Source organism: Ranitomeya imitator, chromosome 6 (assembly GCF_032444005.1).
Source record: "Ranitomeya imitator isolate aRanImi1 chromosome 6, aRanImi1.pri, whole genome shotgun sequence".
NCBI lineage: Eukaryota > Metazoa > Chordata > Amphibia > Anura > Dendrobatidae > Ranitomeya > Ranitomeya imitator.
Genome location: NC_091287.1, coordinates 163140828 through 163155891, shown reverse-complemented (window position 1 = coordinate 163155891; position 15064 = coordinate 163140828). Strand labels below are relative to the sequence as shown.

At 38.3% G+C, this 15064-nt stretch overlaps 1 protein-coding gene across 2 annotated transcripts in view; it reads right to left on the bottom strand.

The window, feature by feature from the left end:
- DPY19L1 (dpy-19 like C-mannosyltransferase 1) overlaps positions 1–15064 on the bottom strand; it is a 259028-nt gene that overhangs the window by 97700 nt on the left and 146264 nt on the right. For both annotated transcript variants that reach the window (XR_011314012.1, XM_069730266.1), the window contains exons 13-14: positions 11240–11320; positions 3043–3144 (exon numbers count right to left, since the gene is read on the bottom strand). Coding sequence is in view for 1 of the 2 variants with exons in the window: in XM_069730266.1 (XP_069586367.1) it covers positions 3043–3144; positions 11240–11320 (183 nt within the window). In the remaining variant the exon portion in view is untranslated. The remainder of the gene's footprint in view (positions 1–3042; positions 3145–11239; positions 11321–15064) is intronic.

Sequence of the window (15064 nt, the reverse complement as noted above, 5' to 3'; positions counted from 1 at the left end):
ATTGTGGCACCGGTTGACTGATGGCGGTGAGAAAGGTCAATCACGCATGTACAATTTCAGACTGACAATTGCAATATTGTCGTAAAAATAAGCTGACTGCTGACATGTTAAACCATGTATTTCCTCATAGAGAACACAGGCGAACTTGGCCAAATGAGCGCTCCTGTGTATTGGAAGCATCGTTCGGCCAACTGACATCTAATCTGAATGTCCAGCTTTTGGCTTGGTATGTGATGTCTAATTTCACTTGCAGTATAGAAAGAATAAATCCTAAAACCATTAATATGGCCAATTCTTCAAAGTGTCCCAGAAGCCATTTTTCAATATGACAACACCAGGCCGCATGTTGTTTGAGCTACTGTGAGCAGCCTGTGTGCCCTAAATCTAAGACTTTGTCCTGCACCATCTCTGGACTTGTCCAACATTTAACACATCCAGAAAATCATTTTACAGCAATTGCAAAGCGAATTTCCAGCAACAGATCTTCCTGATTTGCGTACCCAAGTGAATTCAGCGTGGCAGAACATTTGTCAGACCATCATTAATAACCTCATGGAGAACATGTCAAGGTGTGTAAGTGCGTGTATTTCTGCATGACGCACTCATACACACTGTAAAATCAATATTTCCATATATATATATATGTGGGCAACATTTTTTTTAGATTTATCACCATGTATACCATTTATAGATATCTATAAATTATAAGCAAAAAAAGTCTCCGAAACAAGCAAAAAAAAAACAATTTTGAATGTTTTTCTTATAAACCAAATTTTATTACATACAGTATAGCACAGAGAAAAGCAAATCCTACATATATTTAGTATCTGGTGAATTCATTCAACAGAATATTTGCTGTGAAACATGAACAGTAAGAAAAAAGTGGACTAAAGAAACTAAATCAATAAGTGCATTGCAAAAATTGACATACCGTATTTTTTGGACTATAAGACACCCTTTTAACCTCCAAAAATGTGGAGGGAAAGGAGGGGTGCGTCTTATAGTCCAGATGAACCGGCTCTGGGCGTGGAGGGCAATGAATATTCATTTCACTTTCACAGCATCCTGGTATGATTGGCCCCCACCCTCATCCTGGTATGCATGGCCCCATCATAAAAAAAAAAAAAATCATTACACTTACCTTCCCGGCACTCCCTTGCAGCATCTTGTTCCGGTGCCAGCAGCTGCTTTATGCTTGTAAGCAGTGCATGGCAGGGACGTCATGCACTGCTTGGAAGCCGAAGGGCAGCTGCCGGAATACTCACTGCTCTGCACGCCGGGACTGTGTGCGCGGAGAGCAGGGAGTATTCATTGCTTTTTAATAGCAAGCACAATGTCAGCCGGAGCCTTCTTGCAGCTGCCGGCACTCACACGGAAACATGCATACAAGTATAGGGGAGCCATGCATACAAGGACAGGGACCGGGGCGCCATGCCTACAATGATAGGGGATAAGGAGCCATGCATACAAGGATAGGGATGAGGGGACAATGCATACAAGGACAGGGATGAGGGGACAATGCATACCCGGCTTATACTCGAGTCAATAAGTTTACCCAGTTTTTCGTGGCAAAATTAAGTGCCTCGGCTTATACTCGGACCGGCTTATACTCAAGTATACATGGTAAGGGTAATGGTTTGTTTTTTTATTGTTTTCTGATAGGACCTTGTATACCAGGATGGGGGTGGGGGCCAATCCTACCAGGATAAGGGGCCAAGCATATCAGGACGGGATGGGGCCAGTCATTCCAGGTTAAGGATGGGGCCCTGCATACCAGGATAGGGATGTGGCCATACATACTAGGATGAGATGGGGGCCCTGCATACCAAGATAGGGATGAGGGCAATCATTACTGCCAGGATAGGGATGAGGGGACCATTCCTACCAGGATAGGGATGAGGGCCATGCATACCAGGATAAGCATAAGGGCGCCATGCACACCAGGATAGGGATGAGGGAGCCATGCATACCAGGATAGGGATGAGGAGGCCATGTGTATCAGGATGGGGATAAGAGGGCCATGCATACCAGGGTAAGGATGAGGGGGCCATGCATACCAGGGTAGGGATGAGAGGGGCCATGCATACTAAGATAGGGATGAGGGGGGCCATGCATACCAGGGTAGGGATGTGGGGGCCATGTGTATCAGGATGGGGGGGTAAGAGGACCTTATAAACCAGGATAGGGGATATTAAGCACAGAATTGACCACATTTTTTACTTCAATTTTTTTTTCTTAATTTCCTCCATTAAAACCTAGGCGCGTCTTATGTTCCTGTGAGTCTCATAGTCCCAAATATAAAGTAAATTCCACTGTAATTGATATCTATCCCAAAACAGTGCTACAAAAAAAAAATACACAATGTATCCTGCATAAGACAAAGCCTTATATAGTTACATCAGTGAAATAATTAAAAAAATATAACAGCTAAAACGTGGAAAGGCAAAAAAAAATGGTTCCCTTTTAGAAAACGGAGTTACAAGCTTGTATAGTTACTAAAAAAAAGGCTGAGTATTATTTACCCATTTCGAGTTTAGTGCGGGCTCTATTTTTCTGCAGCGCTGATGTCAAGTCAACAGTACTGCAATTAATCATTGATCACAACGGCTCTGCCTGTGTACATGGCACGAGCCACTGAGCCCATTGATTGGATTATGTGTCGCAAAAAAACTACAGAAACCAGAACAGAGGTAGCAAGCTGACGGTAGACCAGAGGAGGGCAAGAAATAGTTATAAAAAAAAAAAAAAAACACACCATTGCATATAAAAGACAAAAGTTCTCAGAAAGCAGACAACCCCTTGAAGGCCTGGTCATTAAGGCGTTAACCTAGTATTGGCTAAAGATGACAAGAGACACAATACAGTATATAATTGACAGCTGTGGCTCAGATTAAATTAGTCATCAGTCATACACATACACACTTGGCAATTGGTTCTCCCAGCAGGCTACTCTGATTGCTGCCTAACATGTCCTACAACAGAGCTCGTCTAGGGCTTTGGGTACGTGCAATGACTTCTCACAAGGCACCAATAAAACCATACCTCATTTTCCATGAAGTCAAATTCAGGGGCACAGGTATACATTAATGTGTCAAAATCCTTGTAACTTGTAAACTTTGACTTGAGAATATTAAAGATATGCGCCTGGAAAAAAAAAATTTAATGCATTTACGTCGTAAGCAAATTCCAGATTTACAGAGTAAAAGGGCTAAAATTCCATTGACATTATTTTTTCTCTAGAAATGTCACAGTTGATGTGGCAGGTGCAGATAGACAACAAGAGCGGCCATATGCATCTCTCCACTTTACCTTCATGTCATTTTACCGTGGTTGACATTTGATACCCTTACTTTGACGTATCTTTAAAGAAAATCTTAAGCTCTAAAGAAAATGTACAAAATGCTGCAGTTTCCAGTGATCACCGACACCGATAGGTTCCCAAAGTCAGCTTTAATTTAAAAGAGGGTTGACTTTATAAGACAACGTTAACACTTTTTTAATGTTGTGCTTTCCCTTGTCCCCCCCCCCCCCCCCTTGTTCCTGGAACAATAACGTTTTTTATTTTTCCATCAACAGAGCCATATGAGGATGAGTTTACCATATATTGTGCTCAAAATAGAAAAAAATCCAAAAGGGGTTTAAAAAAAAGGACAATTTTACTTCACAGAAGGACAAAAATTGCAGTTGCGTGGGCCTTGAGACAGCCATTGGCTGCAATGGCAACCCTTCAGCTCCCTGAGATAGACAGCGGAACAAGCAACTGTCGCTTGTACTGTTGTGATACAGTATGCAGATCATACTGGAAGTGTACTTGGAAGTGTCAATGAACTTGGACTACTTCTTCAAAGTGCATAGACACATCCCTATTGCATGTCCAAACAGATTTTCTTAAAGCATCTTGTCTAAGTTTCTTATGACTCGCAAATCAAATCTCTTCAAGAGAGTTTTTTTTTCCATTGGCAAACAAACGCCTATACAGCCATCCTATTACTTCCATAAGTAAAAACATGCGGTCCCCTTTAGCTTTGGCATTCCACATGTCACGTACATATATATCACAAGTCTGGTGTTGGTGTATGAAGCAAACTCAGGAGCTGAACCTGCACCATGCCCAGCAGATGCAAGGCATCTTCCTGTAGAAACACAGACCAAACCTAGCTTAACCACTCAAAACTGACTTTCAATCACTGAAAACATTGAAATAGCTAGTACACTGACTTCAATTTCACCCCTGGGGGCCAATCACATCAGTATCAATGCTCAAAGTTCTATGGCTGCCAACTTAGTCCTCCTATTTAGCCCAGTATATAGGCTTCATTAGAGAACACCATTTTATCTATGTACTGTAAAATAAAGAAAAGTGATGCAGCATATATAAAAGGCCTTGAACACAGGTTAACGTCCGTTAAGGGGACTAAAAAATAAAAGATACGTTTTAAAACAAGATAATTTTTTTTAGATTAAATTATTCCCTTTTCCAGTCGGTGTAAATCCAATCTATCAACATATACAAGTATAGTAAACAGTAAAGCAAAAAAAAAAAACACCAACTATTTTTTTGGTCACCGCCCCTAAAGAAGAAGAGAATATGCAGACGACTGTGTATGCACTCATCCGAGACAATCAGGTCGATTATGCAAAACAAAATTTGATCTAATTCTGATCAGAGTTTGATCACGGGGGGAGCATAGTGTGATCCGATTCTGTCAGATGAAAAGATGGAGAAAAAAAAAAATCCCCATCTTCTCTATTCTGTCAGCTTGTGGACATTGGCCTACCCTCAGATGACTGAGTTCAGTTCAATGGTTTCCACAGACTCATTGACTTTTATAGTAGAAGAGTAAAAGCACGGCACTCCCATATTCAGTGCCCCAGAAGAATCCTAAGAATAAAAATTGAAAATCTGGAGAACACAAAAAGTGCAAATAAAAAAGTAGAGTGCACAGGGAAGAGGTACGCTCACATGTAAAAAGCATGGATCAGCTGCTGCAGGACACGGGTCCAAAGACCGAGGACAATGGTTAAACTGGGTGTATTTTTACGACTTGTAAGGGTTTGTCCTGCATGACCTTGAAACACGTTGACTTATATAACCAGCTCTGAACTAAAGCTTTGAAGAATGTATTGCCTGCCATTCATCCTTATCAGCAGCGCAGATTTCGACCCACATACCCGGTTCTCCAGTAGGATCCTATCACTTTAAGTATGCAAAGTAAATTAGCACTCAGATGTGAAAACGGTAGATATTTATTTGAGCAGGCAATCCAAAACGGACGTTTCGGTCCCAAAATGAACACGGATTGCACAGGTATTAGGAAATCAGAAGCAACAGCACAAATGAGAGGCAGCGGCTGCAGTAGGGATATGCTACAGTTTCTTTTTTCCTGGACCGGAGGCAAAAAAAAAAAAAAAAATCAGACATGTGCGTGGCCCCATAAATAACAATGGTTCCGGCGCCATCTGACATTTTGCCATTTCTCACTCCTACGTACTAATAATATGCCTGTCTGCACTTGTCCTAAATGTAATAACAAGTGAATCGCAGGCCCTTCAAAACAAGTCCACACAGCCACACCGACGGAAAAATATAAAAGCTCTAAGTCTCTCGAAATTACAACAAAAAACAACTTTTCCTTTTTGCAAATCTCCAATATCAAACTTGCATTGGTTAACAAAAAATGTAGTATTGTGTAATTCTACTGACAAGGAAAATCACGTCGCCAGGTTAGTTTTTCCACACAATGAACATCGTAAACACAAAACGCATTCTCACAACTGCCTTTTCTCTTTTTACCACTTCAACATTTTTTTTTTTAGTTTTCCAGGACATTATGTGTTAAAATGTATGGGGTAATTTAAAATTACAATTTGTCCTGCAAAATTTGTCGTGCAAATAAAATAAACTACGGTATGTCAATGGAAAAATTAAAACGCTATGGCTCTTTCAACAAGAGACAAAAAAAACCTACAGAGCACAAATGAAAAAAAAAATTGTTGATCGGGAAGGGCTTAAATACTTGTATTACCCATAAAATATTTTTTCTTAGATTATTATTATTAGTGATGAGCGAATATACTCGTTACTCGAGATTTCCCGAGCACGTCGAGTGTCCTCCGAGTATTTTTTAGTGCTCGAAGATTTAGTTTTCATCGCCTCAGTTGAATGATTTACATCTATTAGCCAGCATAAGTACATGCGGGGGTTGCCTGGTTTCTAGGGAATCCCCACATGTAATCAAGCAGACTAGTAGCTGTAAATCATCCAGCTACGGCGAAGAAAACTAAATCTCCGAGCACAAAAAATACTCGGGAGGACAACAGAGCGTGCTCGGGAAATCTCGAGTAACGAATATATTCGCTCATCACTAATTATTATTCCTTTTTTATTCCTTCAAGAAATGTATGAAAAAAATAATAATTGGGTGTTACCAGATGGGTGTGCTACCTTACAAAGCTTGACACTGTCCAATCAGTGCTGACTATACAGAGAAACAACTTTTTGAGAATATGAATGGAAACCAACCAGTTGTCAATTTATATCTAAATTTCCAATAGAAGCATCACTGGAAACCAGTTTTAAGAAAAGATATTCTAGAATATTTATTAGGAAAAATACAAGAATTTGCCAACATCTGTTTCCTTAGTATACTTCTGCACTCTTTTTTCTTTTTAGGAAAATAAGGTTTTATTTCTAATTGTACTAAACTTTATCAAAATAATCATACTAAAAAGCAGAGTACATTTTAAGAAACTTCACGCAGAATTTTGATGCAGTTTAAATTATCAATAATGTTGTTTTATTGTGTTTTTTTTCTTTGTACAATGAAAACTCCCTATAAAATCACCACTCTTGAGAAGACCCACCCTTATCCAGTCTAGATTTTTTGACAGATTTTCACTTCCACTATACATATGGACAATCTTATTGAGGAGCCTACTGCTTTAGAAAACTATTTTTCAATTCAATTTTGGTTAGTTGATTCAAAGATGATTCATGGTGCTTTTTTTTGCCTTCTGTAAGGTCTCAAGACACCCTCGGGGGCACTTAACGTGCATTTCTTTTTTTTTTTACATTACTATTCTTACTTGTAACATATTATTACCGTCAAGTAATTCCTGTTGGAGGGGAAAATATAGCGTTGGCGCTTACATTTTAAGGTGTGATAAAACCGGGCATTTTTAGCCCTTATAGTGCAGCTGGCAATCACTCAGTGTACAAAGTGATACTCTGAGCTCATTCGGTCTGATAATTACAGACTATAGGTAATGTGCAAGAGGTTAATTGATATCACAGATATCTGAAGGCCTACAATATTTTTCCTCTTTCTAAAGCAAAAGGAGACAGAGAGATGAGCCTCCATTACGTAGGATGTGCCAATGATTGATGGAAGAGGAATCCTTTAATAAAGATTATTATTTTACTCCTTGCCAGCTATAAGCAAACATCCTTTTGAGCGAGAAAAGTAGATTTTTATAGCACAAGTGGAGACATTTATAGTGCAAGATTTTATACAATGCAGTTATCTGATTCTTTATGGATGACAATGGACTAGAAATATTCTTTATTCAGGATTCTCTACTGGTACCCAGTGAAAAGAGTGATATATGTTAAACAGGTTATTAATTACGTATATATGTCAGAGGAGATTATCACAGGGAGAAATATCTCATTGTTGAAAAAGGGAAAATTTATTCGCAGAGACAGATGAATACAATGTGAATGATTGAGAATGAATGGAAATAAACTTGAGCCATTGTGTCGGCAAAACTGATATAACAATGTAAACGCAGTCACGTAGTAAGATGTACTTGTATTGATACCAAGCAATTGTTTGCATAGCGGTCTGGGAATGTTGAAAGAAATGACAAGGTGAGATACATTTGGAAGATATGTCAAGTTCTGAATACAGATTTGAAGCTAACTATTCATATATGCTTATCACAAAATAGTATTACAAGAATAATGCATTTAAGTATAGGTACAGTACTTTCCAGGAGAGAAAAGGTGTGATTAAAAAGAACCCATAAAATGAAAGGGTAATGGAAGTTTTACTCAAGTTCTCAACACGTCACTGTAGAGGATTTGCATATATCTGGTACTATATAGAAACGTATATCAATGGTATATGGTATATATGAACCTGTAAGAAAAAAAAAATCGATGGTGCATCAAGGAAAATGATACATAAATTGTACCTATAATATGAAAAAGTATGTCTAAGTATTAGACCCGTGGATGAAGCAAAGGTACACAATGGAATACGTAGGGAAGCTAAAGGCACACAAAGTAATCAGATATAGTGTCATATGTCTCTGAGTAGGGAGACGGTATATGTGTGAGTAAACAATAGCAGTGCGGTTAATGAACTCTAGCACCTCTGTAACAACTGTGATGCAAGAAACTGTATGAAAGAGGCAAAACTCATGTGAAAGAATCACTGTGAAAAAATGACCGCAGAGATGAAATGAAAGAAAGAAACCAAATACATTTGGCTGTTTATATAAGCAGATGGAAAGGTATCAATGTAAGGAAGATTACCTGCATGGTCAGAGTGCTGAGTGCAGAACGCACCCCGACGCGCGTTTCGGATCAGGTCCTTTCCCTAACTAATACATTGACATACATAAATAGTGCCTATAATATGAAAAAGTATCATTTTACTTGATGCACCATTGATTTTTTTCTTACAGGTTCATATATGCCATATACCATTGATGTATTTTTCAATATATTATCAAACCCTGTATTTTTTGTATCGAGCACATTTGGAAGATCATTGAGACTACACTTTACACATCGATCACCCTCTGATGGTCTCTTTTTGATCAAGATATATTTCTGAATATTTTTGTGTATTATGCTGTATACATGAGTGCGGGCACTCTTTTCCTTGTAGGCCACTTTTTACCATATGTTGTCTAAATAAAGTCTTTTTTACATTTCTAAGTATTGCTTCTCTCTTCATTTTGTTTGGACCTTACGTTCGGTATTTTCTTCCTTATCCTCTTATCCCAAATCTGAATGGTTTTCCATTTATATGTCCATTAGCAAGTATATAGAACTTTTACTGTCTATTATTTAAAACAGAGATATTGCTATGCTCAGTGTATGCTTTCTTATGTATCTAGAACTGCAGTTATTCAAAAAAGATGCCATATTAGACTTTGTATGCACACTGACTGTGTTGTCTCCCAACAACAGGAGTCAGCATTGGGTCCTCTTCAATCAAGTACATATATTAGTGACCTTGCAGAGTACATACAGCGTAGAATTTCAATATTTGCAGATGAAACTATGGTCTGCAAGGTAATCAACATAGAGGAAAATAATTTAATACTACAGAGGGAGTTGGAGAAGTCAGAGGCATTGGCTGAGAAATGGCAACTGATGTTTTAACTCTAGAAAAATGTATGATCATGCACTAAGGTAAAGGAAATGTAATATACGTTTAGGTACTAAATAGTAAAGCCCTGGGTAGAATAGTCAGTGTAAAAGATTGGTGCTTTACTGGACAGCAAACAACTTTAGTGAAAACTGACAGGCAGCTGCTTCAAGGTAAATAAAATCATGGGATACATTGAAAGAGGCATAGAGGATCATGAGAACACAACAACTTTACTCCTCTATACCATTTACCAGTTAAGTCATGCTTTTAAACTGGAGCCCAAATTTGTAGGACAGAGTTGACCAGAGAGTAGGGACCAACGTTATTGAGGGTATGTGCACACGTTGTGGATTCTCTGCGGATCCGCAGCGTTATTTGAGGTGCAGAAACGCTGCAGATCCGCAATTGATTTACAGTACAATGTAAATCAATGAGAAAAAAAAATGCTGTGCACACTTTGTGGAAAATCCGCTGTGGAAACGCTGTGGTTTAAAATCAATATTTTTCAACAGGACAATGTCCCCAAACACACCTCCAAGCTGTGTAAGGGCTATTTGACCAAGGAGGAGAGTGATGGGGTGCTATGCCAGATGACCTGGTCTCCACAGTCACTAGACCTGAACCCAATCGAGATGGTTTGGGGTGAGCTGGACCGCAGAGTGAAGGCAAAAGGGCCAACAAGTGCTGAGCATCTCTGGGAACTCCTTCAAGATTGTTGGAAGACCATTCCCGAAGACTACCTCTTGAAGCTCATCAAGAGAAAGCCAAGAGTGTGCAAAGCAGTCATCAAAGCAAAAGGTGGCTACTTTGAAGAACCTAGAATATAAGACATAATTTCAGTTTCACACTTTTTTGTTAAGTTTATAATTCCACATGTGTTAATTCATAGTTTTGATGCCTTCAGTGTGAAAGTACAATTTTCATAGTCACGAAAATACAGAAAAATCTTTAAATGAGAAGGTGTGTCCAAACTTTTGGTCTGTACTGTAGTATTCCAGGTCATGGATTCTGTGATTGGAAGTTGCTCTGTTCATATGTTAGCCTGAATGCCGTATGTGGAATCCAAGAGGAATTTTTACCTGAACAGGGGGAAATTAAAATCTGCCCCATTGGGATTTTGCCTTACTCTGACTCAACATGTTAGGGTATAGATTGAAGTCTAGGGATGTGTGACTTATTTCAATCATAAATCTTCAAATAATCACACGATGATTGCCTATCCTCAATAGGCCTTCAATGTTAAAGGGGTAATTGCACATTAAACATGTCTACCTATTTACAGATGAGCTGGTAAATGTATGATTGGTGGATCTGATGGGACTTGTAGCCATCTAGGGTAAGGCAGTTCAGAAGTCCTTGGTGTTAACGCAACATTATCAGCACGTGCAATTACTGCTCAAATGATTATCAATGGAAGTGGTGGATACGCATGATCACTTTGGCTTCATTCACACAGGAAACTTTGGGCTCCATGTTGTGAAAATTGGTAGAGTCTTAGCTGAAACCTCAATCATAATATAATGCTTATCTGACAACCCATTAAAACCTATTGAATTATAATTAAAAAAATGTGAGAGAATCGCTAAATAACAAAGATTTGTCAAGAGTGCTATAGCAGCAGCCACTAATAAAAATTTTTTTACAAAAGAAAGTAATTCAGGGACTTGTCAGCAAAGTTTATTTAAGGGAAAAAGTAATAAGGGAAAACGTTTAGCAGAACACAAAATAGACTAATATATTGAATTCAGTTTTCTAGCCACATGAATCATGCTTTGACATATGGTAAAATAGTTTTCTGTGTTTACAAGCAGCTGGAGCCTAAATAACATCAGAAGTATCATCAGCTTACTCACATCATCTTTAACACCAAGTATCGCTGAGGTCAGTGCTTTCAAAGCGACAGTTCCCAGTATCCAAATCAATACCTGCAGCATCTGAAAATACAAAATATAAAGAAACCATGTTCGAATGTCCACAGTAGAATGACCGCTTTAGTTGCTGGCCTGCAATTTTAAGTTTGGAAAAGCATTGCATGTAGATTGTTTTTCCTTAATTGGTCAATATCAAGATATTATGAATAACAAATTTGAGGAAATCAAGAATCCACCACATAACTCCAGCAACTTGTGTAATTTAGTTTTTATATCTTAATGTTTTAATGCCAGTTAATCATGATATACTGCATTGATTTAATATAACATAAAAAGTAGTTACAAAGTTTTAGTATGTTTGTAGCTGAGAAAATGCAAACAGTATTAAATGGAATTAGTCAGCGGGTGTTTGTTATCAAAGAGCAGCATGGTGTAAGGACAGAGACTCTGACTTCAGATTCATCACTTAGTATAAAGATGAATATAATGCTGCCGGCAGAACCTGCAGGGCACAAATCAGATTATCTAAAGCGGACAATGAATTAAGGCTTGCAGGAGACGTCAAATGCAATAAAAAAGGATTTTGGGGATATATCAAAAGTAAAAGAAAAGTCAAAGATGCTATAGGATTTTTACAGGATGAAAATGATGAAATGGTAAGAAAGAATGTTGAGAAGGCCGAAATTTTAAATTCCTATTTTGCATCTGTTTTCTCTCAGAAAAGAAATGTAACATCAATTGATTTTCTCTGTCCTATTAAAGTAATACAAGAATTCAGGATATCTATAAACAGAAAGATAGCGAGAAAACACTTAGCTAACATAAATGAATTCAAGTCTTCAGGTCCAGATGAATTACATTCCAGAGTACTGAAGGAGATAGTAGAAGAAATTTTTGAACCACTCTCCATATCCTTTGAAAATTCTTGGAGAACAGAAGTCCCAGAAGACTGGAGAAGAACAAATGTTGTTCCTATCTTCAAAAAGGGGAAGAAGGTGGACCCATGGAACTATAGGCCGGTGAGTCTAACTTTCATACCAGGAAAGATCTTTGAACAATTTATTAAACAACATGTATGTAAGTACCTGGATAAGAATGAAGTGATTAACCAGAGTCAGCATGGCTTTGTAACCAATAAGTCAAGTCAGACTAACTTAATTTCCTTCTATGACAGAATCACTGACTGGGTGGATCAGGGAAATGCTGTAGATATAGTATATCTTGACTTCAGCAAAGCATTTGACAAAGTATCTCACACCGTCCTTATTGAACAAATGACTAAGTATGGAATGGACAAGGCAACTGTTAGGTGGATTCATAACTGGCTTAGTGATCGGACCCAAGTGGTCGTAAATGGCTGCACATCCAGTGGGAAGAATGTCTCAAGTGGGGTACCGCAGGGTTCTGTCCTGGGCCTTGTATTGTTCAACATCTTTATCAATGACGTAGACGAAGGAATTGAGGGTACACTAATTGCATTTGCTGATCACACAAAGATATCTAAAACTAGAGAAGATTCAAATATATATAAATAAACTGGAGCAGTGGGCAGCAACTAAAAGAATGGTTTTTAACAAGGAAACATGCAAAGTACTACATCTGGGTAATAAAAATAAAAAAAGCATATACAGAATGGGAGGAAAAGGGCTAAGCAACAGCACATGTGATTTTACTTGGGTATACTAATAGATCATAAACTGAACATGAGTCAACAGTGTGATGCAGCAGCAAAAAAGGCAAATGCCATTCTAGGATGTATTAGCAGAAGCATACAGTCTAGATCACGCAAAGTCATTATTGCCCTCTACTCCGCTTTGAACAGACCTCATCTGGAATACTGTGTCCAGTTTTGGGCACCACATTTAAAAAAAGATATCAACAATCTGGAGTAAGTTCAGAAAAGCGACCAAAATGGTGACCTGTCTGCAAACCATGTCCTATGAGGAACTGTTACAGGATCTGGGAATGTTTAGTTTGCAAAAAAAGAGACTGAGAGGAGACTTAATAGCTTTCTACAAATATCTCAAGGGCTGTCACATTGTAGAAGGATTATCTTTATGCTCATTTGCACAAGGAAAGACTAGAAGCAATGGGATGAAACTGAATGGGAGGAGACACAGATTAGATATTAGAAAAAACTGTTTGACAGCTAGGGTGATCAATGAGTGGAACAGGCTGCCATGAGAGGTGGTGAGTTCTCCTTCCACGGAAGTTTTCAAACAGAGGCTGGACAGACAGCTGTCTGGGACAATTTAGTGAATCCTGCTTTGAGCAGGGGGTTGGACCAGATGACCCAAGAGGTCCCTTCAAACTCTACCATTCTATGATTCTATGATTTTTGTTGCGGTTCTGCTAAAAAGTGTTTTATCAGCAAACAATTATCACTACACTGCATTCCAAATTATTATACAAATTGAATTTAAGTGTCAAAGATGTATTTTTTGTTTTCCAAATAAACTCATGGATGGTATTGTTTCGCAGGGCTCTTTGGATCACTAAAATCAATCACAAACACCTGTGATAATTTGAAAGGTGAGGTCAATTAAAGGAAAACTACTTAAAAAGGACTTTCCACATTATTAAGCAGGCCACAGGTTTCAGGTAATATAGGAAAGAAAAAAGATCTCTCTGCAGCCAAAAAGCATCAAATAGTTCAATGCCTTGTACAAGGTATGAAAACATTAGATATTTAATGAACACTTATATATGACAATCTTATTGTGAAGAGATTTGTGGCTGATGCAAAACACAGACAGGTTTGTGAAGAAAGACATAATAAGGAAGGTTTCTACCAGACAAATTCATCAGATTAAGACAGCAGCTGCTAAAATACCATTACAAAGCAGCAAACAGGTATTTGAAGATGCTGGTGCCACTGGAGTTGCGCAAACTTCATAGCGTAGGATCCTCCAAAGGCTTGCAGTTGTTCATAAACCTACTACTCAGCCACCTTAAACAGTGCTCAAAAGCAGAAAACTGCTTTTAAAACAGTCTTCCTTACTGATAAGTTCCTTGCAACCCTGGATGGTCCAGATAGATGGAGTAGTGGATGGCCACCATGACTGAACAAAACTGGAACGTCAACAAAAAGGTGATGGAGTCACGTTTTGGTCTGGAATCATGAGGAGAGAGCTGGTATGCCGCTTTAGAGTCCCTGAAGGTGTGAAAATGACCTTGGTAAAGTATATAGAGTTTCCAACTGACCAGTTTATTCCATGGTACAAAAAGAAGAACCATACCAAAATAATCTTCATGAAAGACAAAGCTCAATCCCATGCTGCAAACAATGCTTCTGAGTCATTGGCTGCTATGGACATAAAAGGAGAGAAACTCATGATTTGGCAACCACCCTCCCCTGGCCGGAAGTTAAAAATCTATGGGAGGCAGCTAACATCAAAATAACAGCTCTGGGAGGATATTCTGAAATTCTACAAAGAAATTCAAGAAGAAAATATCCAAAAACTTAGGAGTTCAATGGATGCAAGAATTGTGAACGTGATATCAAAGAAGGTGTCCAATGTTAACATGTAACTTGGGTCTGTTAGGATGTGATTGAAAAAGCTTTTAACATCAGTACATGTGCCCTCTTAATGCTGCAAATTCAAAAAATGACCATTTTCAAATCTTTACAAATCATAAAATGTTTGTAAACGCTGTTGGGCAATTTGGAAGAGTGCATTTTGAGTTTTTTTTGTATTTTTTTGAAAATTTAATATATATACTCTTAATAATTGATGATTTGTACATTATACTAACTCATTTGCGTCGAAAATTAACCCATTATCTACCAATGTCCTTTTTTTGGGA